Source organism: Lygodium microphyllum, chromosome 3 (genome assembly GCF_053477565.2).
Source record: "Lygodium microphyllum isolate KBCC chromosome 3, Lygodium_microphyllum_v1.1.10, whole genome shotgun sequence".
Lineage (NCBI taxonomy): Eukaryota > Viridiplantae > Streptophyta > Polypodiopsida > Schizaeales > Lygodiaceae > Lygodium > Lygodium microphyllum.
In genome coordinates, this window is record NC_141137.1 from 174,320,664 (window position 1) to 174,331,681 (window position 11,018).

The 11,018-nt window shown below is 41.7% G+C and overlaps 1 protein-coding gene across 1 annotated transcript; it reads left to right on the top strand.

Moving 5' to 3' along the window:
• Nucleotides 1–2,702: 2,702 nt before the first annotated feature.
• Nucleotides 2,703–10,603, top strand: LOC148039227 (uncharacterized). Its single transcript, XM_087675107.1, has 4 exons — nucleotides 2,703–3,243; nucleotides 3,334–3,652; nucleotides 3,772–3,931; nucleotides 10,050–10,603. The coding sequence occupies exons 1-4, from the start codon at nucleotides 2,983–2,985 to the stop codon at nucleotides 10,504–10,506; spliced, it is 1,197 nt and encodes a 398-aa protein (XP_087531233.1). The 5' UTR covers nucleotides 2,703–2,982; the 3' UTR covers nucleotides 10,507–10,603.
• Nucleotides 10,604–11,018: the final 415 nt, after the last annotated feature.

Here is an 11,018-nt window from a genome sequence, read left to right on the forward strand (position 1 = left end):
AGACAATGGGCATATACCCACACAAATCATTATTATCTTCTATGACCATTACCTCCCTTTATGAGATGACATAGTTTATTTACCAAAAAGATAATGCTCACTAAAAATAAGATCAAAATATTTAAAACACAAAAGCTAATTCAAATAGCACAAATATTTCACTCTATTCACTAACATGTGTCCCAAACGAGACCAAAAAAACCAATGGTTACTAGTGATAGCTACAACATTAGCTTTAACCCTAGAAATATACAGAGGATACAAAGTACTAGATTTATGTCCTTTGGCAATAACAAGAGACCCTTTGTAAATTTTCCATATATAATCTCCAAATATCACCTTATTACCACAATCATTAAGCTATCCAATAACTAATTAGACTCTTAGTCAAGTTTGGATATGCTATATGTTCTAAAAGATAACAAAAGATCCATTAGGCAATGATAAATGCACATTCCCTATAATAGCAATGCCACATGCATAATTATTATTACCAAGTCAAATACATCCTCATATCTTAGCATTGTAAGTAGTGAACCAATCTCTAGGAGGAGTCAAATACATCCTCATATCTTAGCATTGTAAGTAGTGAACTAATCTCTAAGAGGAGTGACATGGAATGGTGCTACCAAGATCAAAAAAATTTGCACAAGGAAGATAATTCAAACAACACAAAGCTTTCATTCTAGTGACTAATATATATCCAAAAGGCAATGCCATAAAGAAACATATAATTTATTCAATGAAAGCTATAGCATGATCTTTAACACCCATTATATGCAAAGGATACAAACTATTAGATTTCAATCCTTTGTGCACAATGAGAGATTCATTACAAATCTTCCACATATAATCACCAAAGATCGTTCTATAACCACAATCATCAAGTTGCCCTCTATTGATAAAACTTTTTACCAAGTTTGGAATATGCCATATATTCCACAAAACAAAACAAAAACCATGTGGATCAAAATTCTTGATTTGGTTCTTTGTGATTTGTGTAGACCAATTCCCATGGTTTCCTTGCAAGGACAAAGGAACTTTTCGAATGCGTGAAATCGGGTAGAACAAATCATCACCTATCTCTACATAACCTACACTTTGTAAATCTTGCATCTTTCCAAACCATTAGCATGACTAGTCATATGATTAGATGTATTTAAATCAACATACCATTTATCATCCCTCGTCTCCTTTCTCAACGTAACAACATTCATCAAACGTCGCATGACAAAATATTGAGATCTTATCATCATTCTATCTCAAAGATGATATATAATTTCCTTATTGCAATTTACTACTATGAATATTATCCTTCTTATCATAACAATGCAAGATGACTTATTTTTCCATAGTAATGATTGATGATATCATAGTTATTAGAACCTTTGTTATGTCATCTATCTCTTTCTCTAGAGATCCCTCTACCTCTAGAATTATCATGATCTCTTGAAATCTGTATGTGTACCAAACTATTGATTTAACCTATTTTGATGGTTACCACCAACATGTCCCATAGCATGATCTCTAAAGAGCATTACCATATTCCCTTCCTTCTTCTACATCTTGTACAATATACATAAAGTATAGATAAGATGTAACATAATGGAAAGTGACCTACTAAGTTAAATAATACATAAATGACTATGCCAACCAGCTAGCGCTATAACTATGATGGATGTTGGTAGGTGTTCAACTCAAGATGCCATCTATGTCATTTTGAGTGGTTTTAGAGCTAGAAGGGATGTATTGATATTAATCATGGTGAATCAAGTATAGTAATGACGATCTCTTGAGTAGTCATGGTTGTACTGTATGGCACTTCGAATGATGCTATGCTTTCCATGTTAGGGGCAATTGATGTATGGAGGTGGCTAGTCAAGTTGCATTGATAATATATAGGTGGCACTTCGAATGATGCTATTCTTTCCATGTTAGGGGCAATTGATGTATGGAGGTGGCTAGTCAAGTTGCATTGATAATAGATAGGTGGACACAAACGAGATATCAAAGTGACTCAAGGTAGTACTCCCAACATTGGGATGTTTAGTAGTTGACAAGGTAATTTTGACTTGCATTCATGGTGGGATGTGTGCAAACATAGTGTGTCATGCTAATGGAGGTGGAGTTTGCATTACTCATGGTGGTGCAAAGCACCTTTTGAGTCAATCATAGCAGTGCATTTCACCTTTCAACGGGGCCTGAAGTTTCAAGATCAAGGTAATTTCAACCCATGCAATGCCTATCTATCCCCGCAGTGATTCTGTGGGGTTGGGGTTCTTGGAGGTTAAGAATCAAATATTATTCTCATATTGGAGAACAAAAACACATTATTTGCATCTAACCATTCTTTAACATATATGCACATAATGTGCATACCCTACATTGTCTCGATTGTCATTAATTGCAAGGGTAAAGTTAACCAACTATTTAGAAAAAAAAAGCCCAATTAATTAAGTATATTCATGCACCTTTGTGATTACAAACACGCAACTATATATAATCTTTTTTAAAAATGTGCTACATTTTTGTTGAAAGGTGACATAATGCACACACATTGCTAGTGTAAACCAGCTCGCTTCGCAGGTCGTTGGCAACTCTTATCATCTACAATCATATGCGGACAACTACTCCACAACTCGCAGGAACCAGCGGTTCATTTTCCACGCTGAAGGTAAGGAGTTGGTTGGAAGGTCAGTGGCTAAATATCTGGAGTCTCTATCAGTGTATCTGCGCTCTCTCGCTCTATCTCAACGTTTTTACGCTCTCTACCAGCATTCTCTCTCTCTCTCTCTCTCTCTCCCCCTTTCGCAGCGTTGTTGCGGTCTCTGGGTTGCTACCAGCGTTCTCTCTAGCTTCAGCTAAGACTTCCTCTGTGTGTGCGCGCGCGCGCTCGCGCGCACTACGACTTCCTCCTCTCTGTTTTGTGCGAAGGAGGCTTGCGACATCTTCGATCCGATCCCATCGAAATCCCTCCCAACCATGGCTTCTTTCCTCACCTGCAATCCCACAGCGGCTGCTGCATCTGCAGCAGCAAGGGAAGCAGAAGCAGCCGAGCCAACCGCAACAATCAGCTTCTCGCGCCTCTCTGCTCGCGTGTCTCTGCTAGCAGCTGACAACACCGGCACGCGCTTGCAATTGCTCGTCCAGGGCCTCCCTTCCAAAAATCAGAGACAATCGAGGGTGGCTAGATCGATGGGGGTCCGTGCACAGGCCGCGGTTGTTGAGACAGAGGTCCCAAAGGTACGCCATTTGGTTATGAAACGCACTGCATGCCCCTTTCAGAGTCTATGGCAATATCTTACTTGTGCATCATGCATTCTCTCCTCACAGCCTAAAACAGGAACTTGGATATGGAAGCACGGCGGATACGATGTGAAGGTGTTTTTTGAGGAGTACACAGGTGCAAGCTCTGGACCATATCAGAACGTCCTTGTCCTTCCGACTATCTCTGATGTGAGCACAACAGAAGAGTGGGCTTCGGTCGCTAAGAATCTACTGAGTCGAGGTTCTCGGCCACTGCGCATTGTGGTACCTGACTGGCCAGGGTTTGGACTATCTGACAGGCCACGCATAGACTATACTGCAAATCTCTTTGAGACATTCCTTGTGGATTTTGTAACTGCTGCCAATGGCCCGCTTCAACCATCTGGTAGCTACTTTTTCCTGTAGATGGGTCCCATTCTGAAACAAGGGCTAATGTGTCTGCATACTACTTCTGATAGAAAGTGTTGGAATTTTTATAACTAGTTTGGGCTCTGGCCTTTACAGACCAACCTCCAGTGATAGTGGGAGGGGGCCATGCTGCAACTGTAGCTGTTCGAGCTGTTACCAAGGGTCTGATTAAGGCACGTGCTATTGCTGCTGTTGCACCAACATGGGCCGGTCCAATGCCTATAGTCTTTGGAAGAGAGCCTGAAATGGAAACCAGGTTTGCATTGTATCTATTTTTTGCATCTTAGTTTTGAAATAGCAGAAGGATAATTTCATGTTTGCAGTGGTTCAACATGCACCAGATAATGAATGATCATATTTGCCTATTTGCGGTTATTTGAGAAGGAATGGAGTGAAGGCACTGTTCTGGTGTTCTGCTTCGCCTATTACACACTCCATTTTTTCTGGGTCTGATGGTGGTATGATTAGTAAGTAGCAAGCTCAGTTGTTTGGTTGGTCTATTAAAGATGTGTAATTGCCTAACTCAGTCAATCACTATAATGCTGGTATGACTGGCTTATAGAACATGTTTAGCTATTTGGGTGCTACCTCGAATGTGAATTGGTCCTGGATAGTGGTCCAGTGTGTTGTAATGTCTGAGCAGCATGAAAGGTGCCATTTTCCTTTATCATTGTAGAGTAATACATGCCATTTCCCACAAGCCTGAAGAATACACATGAGAGACAACTACCCAATGAACCTGAAATAATATACATTGAAACAACCAGTAGGCTTTTACAGCCCACCAAGACAAAGAGTAGAAAAGGTTGTGAGGTGCATAGAAGCTCATTGCAGGGTTGGTGCCAGATTTTCAAGGTATCCACAAGAAGGTCGAAGTAGATTAATCTGACTGCTTTATAGATTTCCCTTAATCAGAGCAACAAAAGAAAAAGGAATGGAGTAGCAGTGGCTTTGTGATATACTACGGGAAGCTAGAAAGCAGCACCCCCTACTTCTTTTGAAACTCCATCTAGCTTTGAAATGCGAGGGAGCCTGTTGTGTGGGTGGGTTATAGCTCAGTTAAGCAGTAGCATTTTTGCCTTGTGAGGTAGCAATCTTCCAGCGCCATGATCCATCATCCCTTACAGCATCAATGTAGCTACATAGTTGGAGTTGCATTCCTTGCAGCCACATCAAGACTATAGAGGCAATGATTATCTTACTAAGGGAGCCCAAGTGTTCATCTTGGAGAGGCTAGTGGCCCACTAAGTTTTGCAAAAGCGGATGGAAACATAGTGGATTCTCTCTCTTTTTTTTTGGGGGGGGGGAGCTTAGCATTAAGTGAGACCCAAGACCTTCACAAAATAAATAAGGTATTTGTACCACTAATGGGTGTTGATGATAAGGAAAAAAGTAAGTACTATGAAATTGATCAGACAATCGAGTGCAACACAATAGTTGACACCCAAATTCATAGAATGTAGGCATGGTAGGTTGTGAGACTTCATGTTGTGCAAAATGGAAATATTTCTTCAGTAGCATGTTTAGAAACAATGTGACTTGGTCGTTAGAGGACTTAGGACCCCCTGTGGTAGAGAATTCAATGAGGAGTTACCGATACCTAGCCAACTTTACCTCATATGGAACAAGTGAGGGATTGGGTTGGGTTTCAACCCCCAAACAAGATCTTGTAGGTTTTGAGAGTCAAGAACATGCCTCATCAAATTTAACCAAGTGGTATAGTTAGACCTATTGCAATGAGTCTTGTCAGAAAAAGCATGCTTAGCTTAGCTTAGGATTGTCCACATCTGACATACAAGTGGAATTGTTCTATCCGTCATGTCCGAACCCATCTGACGGTTTTCTTATGTTCATCAACCGCGCGTAAATTAGCTGTTGCTTGCATGTTTTCGGCTTGTTTTTCTACAACGGCTCCTCCAAGAATTACTCTCCTTCAACGACTCTATTGTATTTTCTCTCTCATTCACTGTCTCTCTCTTCCCCCTTCTCTCTCTCACATGATACATAGTCATCAATGTGACAATGCATCATGCAGCCATCCACTCTCTCTCAACATCCACACTCATCCATGGACCATGATTCAAATTTGACATCTCTCTCTCTCTCTCTCTCTCTCTCTCAACCCCTCCCACCTTCCCACTATTGAGAAACCCTTCATCCTTCACCTGCAGTCTACGTTTCTGCGTTTAGGGTTTGCAGTCCCAAAAAGGGGCGCCACCCTAGACTGGCTATGTCTATTTATAGGCCAATCTCTCACTCATTCTTCATGGCTGATTCATTCAGACTCACCTCTTCTCTCCAGCCTCTCCACTACCGTTACACCCCTTCGGGAGGACATTGCGGTTCTTGGTTCGTGGCTGTCTTTATCATCTTCCTTGTGCTACGGCACCCTTGTTCCCTTGTATCACTTTCACTCCTTGATTCAGATCTTTATCATTCCATTCATCAAAGTTTCTTCTCTCTTCTTTTCTCTTCTCCATATTTGCCAAGTTCACTCCGTGTTCCTTCCCGCAAACCCTGCTGTCTCATTGGTACGTCATCTTTTGACATGTGTGTGTGTCCCCCTTTTTCTTCTTCACCAACTCTAAACCCTAGAATACTCTCCATCTCATTCATCCTTTGAGTACTCTCCACTTCTTCAAGCACTCTTGCCATCTCAAGCTCTCTACTTCCTCAAGCTATCTCTACTTCCTTGACCTTTCTACCTTTCTTACTCCCTCAAGCTCTCTCTACTCTCTCAACATCTCTATCCCTCAAGCAAGTTCTACTTCCTCAACCTTGGGTCTGGAACAAGTGGAGATGCGTGTGAAAGGAGTCGTACTTGCTATTGTTGTGTGCAATAACAGCTGTTTAAGTAGGAGGAAGACTATGTTTTCAGCATTTTGCAAGGCTGCACACTTGTCCATGGTATGTATGGTGCCGAATCTTTCACTACTAGTGCAACAGTTATTGTGCCAAGAGCTAGGGATACCAAAATTAGAGTTCATTTAAATCAATTCATTAAGTCCATTTCTTTTGTCTTTGCAACGATCCTCATGACCTTCTTGATCATGATAGTCTTTGGGCTGATCATCCCGATGTTCTTGTCGATACGGGCTTCTTTGTTCCTCATGGTCATCATCTGAGTTGTCTTGCGGATTGTACCAGCTTGGCATCTGTCCTTCCAGGATATCTACACAAAATGCAAACACACACAATAGAAGCAGCTGTGTTTTGATGTTTGGCTGCTCCTGGTGATAAAGGTCACAGCTACAGAAGCTGCTTTCTGATTGCAACAGCTTGTAGATGCAATGTCTGAGCTGAGGCAATTGTCTTCATTGGGGGAGAAGTTGCGTATTGATATTGCCCAGCCTTCAACTTCTGTAAACTCAAGAAACCTGCAATAAATGTAGCAAACAGGATGCGTTTTCATTTCAAGGCAGCTCCAAGTCCTCTCGTTTGGCAAGATACCTTGCAAGTGTGTGCAATGGAAGATAAACATGAACATGGAGAGAGAAGGGAAGAGAGAAACTGAATAGAACACAGAAAGGTGCAGGAATGGACTAGACTGATCTGCAAAAGAATGCTGGAGCCTGGAGAAAAGTCTGGCCTGATCAGCCCCTATACATAACTAGTACACATCAGTGAGGGTGTCAAAATGGGCAGACTTTGAGAATACAGTAGGCTGAGGAGAGAGAACAATGGTGATCATTAACTGCATGGGGCAGGCTGCGTGATGGGATTTACAAATAGCTGTATATAGGTGGATCTGGCCGATCAGCTCCAGGAAATGGCTGCACCTTGTAGTGTGAAACAGCCTGCCATGTGGCAAAGAACTCAAATGCACTCAGTCCTACATAATGTGAATAGCATGAACACAGCTGGAAACAAACTAACTGGCTGAAAAATAAAATGCGCTTACTGTCAGAGATCCTCTATCTCTGTTAGATTTTGACAAAGCTGACAGCAAAGAGATGAACGACATGAAATACTGTCATCATTGGCTGAATTGAGTCCTAGTCCTTGAGATGCAAAGGTCTATCTCTGTCAGACTTTGACAAAGCTGACAGCAAAGAGATGAACAACATGAAATACATGAAATGCTGACATCATTAGCTGAATCCGGTTCTAGTCCTTGAGATGCAAAGGACAAGGTTCCTTAGTATCATCCTCATTCTTCTATATATTATTCCCCCATTGAGCATTCATCATGTGCATGCTGTTGAGTTACCAAAGCTTGCCCTCTAAGTTGTCATATTTTTCTGTTAAATAGAAAAGCCATTCTTGCTTTTGCACAACACATGAGACTTTTTCTAGCTAAAACATGTTCCATAGTAGGGACTCAATTTGTACACCACGTTCATCCCTTGTCCCTATTCCATGTTCAATGCCTTGCTTCTTTCATTATTCCCATCATCACCATACCCTCATCATTGGCTGTTGTTCCCACTGCTGCATCTTGCCATGATGCTCCTTGGTGCTGCTGCTATTGTCACCAGCTGCTGTCTGCTCCAGAGCTGCTGCAAGTTTTTCTTCTCCAGCCTGCGGTAGACCTTTTGGCCTGCCAGTTGGCACTCATCTTGCTGTGCTTTCACCAGCTGGAGTTGTTTTGGACTGCTGGGCACCATCTACCCAGCTGCATCTAGCTGCATGTTGCATCCACAACATCATATTTGGCATCCTCCTTCATTGACTGGCCCTTGGCTGTTGCATTTCATCACCCTTAGTTCTAGTCTACTGCATTTCACATCAGTTTCTTTTTTCCCCTCCAAGGGAACAAGTAAATCTTGGTGGTTTTGCCGCAGTTGGGATCCATAGACTGAGGGTGACACTCTCTGGCACTCTCCCTCAACCCTCAGTCAATGGTTGTTGGCCAGCTCTGCTCCTTGAGCACCCACATCTCTACCTTCTTCGTTCATTCATTCATTCATTCATTAGATATATCTACCTATGATGTGTTGTCCCTGACCCAAATATTAGTGGGATGTGTCCCCAAAGACAAGGAACATCCACCATCACATCTCGGAGAGACGTCCCTTTGTCTTGATCATCTCCCTTGTCCTAATAGAGAATGTCTTTTGTTGAATAGACTTTTCCTAGAAAAGTTTAATGTGTCATCTACCTTTGTTTCTTCCCCACATACACTTAAACATGAAATCAGGCCATATCACGTGCACATAGTCATTTTGAATCGAATGTATACCTACACACACATGTGCATATGAATATGCTCACATATTTGTGTTATTGTAACAACTCTTAGTATATATATTTTTACTGTACAAGGCATGTTCCAAATGCAACCCCCCATGTGTACTTGAACACAGTTCCACACGCACCATCCAGCTACACCCACCCATGACATGACATGCATGTGTTTGGTCAATATTGTTCCATTTGCTGTTCTTGTCTTGTGTTGTTGGCCGTTCCCCAACCTCCTTTTGAATCAAAAGGCAGGTTAGACTCAATTTCAGGCCAACTCCGAAACACACCTTTTGTTCTAGCGATTTAAATATTGCCAAGGAGATCCTTCTACTCTTCTCTTCTTTGTCCTTGTTTCCTATCCCATGCTGCTATGGGCAATTCTAAATTGCTACGATAAGGGGGTCAAAGTTGCAGTCAATCTATAGGCAAGAAGGCACATGTCAAACAGAATGATGGGGGTGTAGTTACATGCATAGTTGCTAGGAGTTTCCAGAATGAGAGGTTTCCTTCGTGTTTCATCCCGTAGGAAATGTTCCATAAAACATTAGAAGTGGGAAGAAACACATTCGTAGAAGGTATAAATAATTTAATTGGAATATGCAAATAACGCATAGATAGTCTTCAACTGATAGTTTGGACTTGGAAGACATATTTCAACGTGAATCAACATCAAACAAACACGATTAAGGTTCATCAACTGTGATCGCAAATCTGCCTCTAATCAATGAACAGTGACAGTTACCATCATACTAGGTTTTATAGATACCACTGTACTATCAAAAAGCCCCTTGTTTCTTTTCATGATATGTTTTTGTGGGGAGTAAACACAAGTTTGCATTAAGATACACATGCTGATGCACAAAGAAAAGCATGGAAAAATGGAGTGTGTGTACAAGGGGTGCAGTAAATTACATCAGGGTGTAGCAAGTTAAATACACAGCAATCTGGACATGGATTAAGAGGGCCTGCAGCACAATGAATACCAAACACCCAAGTATGATCCACAATGCTAGAAGCCATCAAAGTGTCAAGATGAACTAACAAAAGAGATTGTTGAGTTCAAACTTCATTCAATCAGGAGAATATGTTTCCAATGACTTGGGTGTAGAGTGGAAGGTTTTACTGTTTCAAGTTGTTTTTATGTTGTTTCAAGTTCATGAAAGTCTTTGCTCTGATGCGGGAACTTACAGGTATGGTTTATTGCGAGGCTCGCTGCAATCTCCTGGGCTTGGCTGGATGATGTACAATTTCATGGTTAGCAGTCCCAAAAACATCCGGACACAGTACCTTTCTCATGTTTATGCTGATCCAAACAATGTAACACCATCTTTATTGGAGAGTAGGCTTGCCTTAACCAAGCGTGAAGGTGCACGCTATGCACCTGCTGCTTTCTTGACAGGATTGCTTGACCCTGTGCAAACAAGAGAGGAGTTTCTTGCTCTTTTTGCAGATCTGGAAGGAAAAGTCCCTGTGTTGATCTTGGCAGCAAACAAAGCTCCAAAGCGATCCAAAGCAGAGATGGAAGCTTTGCAAGGGGCCAAGGGTGTCTCTAAGTATGTGGAAATATCCGGTGCCCTGCTTCCTCAGGAAGAATACCCAGATCTTGTTTCAAATGAGCTGAATGCATTTCTGAGTGCTCTATTGTAATCTGAGCTCAGTCGATGGCTGTGTTTTGTCTCTGAACGGGGATGCATGTCAATGTATGTAAGAATTCAAGATAAAAATACATTGTTTAAAATGCAAATATTTGACGAGACTTGTAAATCATTTTGAGCGGTCTCAGCAAGGATGAGTAGAGCACAAAGTTTTAAGACATTTCTTCAGCTCTGCTGACAATGTATTTTGCTGATTTGTCCTGAAGCTGATGGCCTAGTGGCTAACAGTTGGCTCATATTGTGACGTTCTGGGTTTTAAGTCTCCCTATGCGTATCACTTGGTTGGGCACCTATGTCCACACATTGTGTTCATATTCGGGCTCTTGCTCACTTGAACATTCAGTTGGTCCTCCTTGGCAGGGTCACCGAGGAGGAGAGTCCTGCTGCAATCAAGCTCTGTTGTTCATTTGACTTGTGAGCTATCCTATCTGTACATGGAAAAATGTTGGTGTGGCTCTTGCCTGCTCTCTTGGCCAATATTTGGAGGGGTGGTGCTCCCCTTGT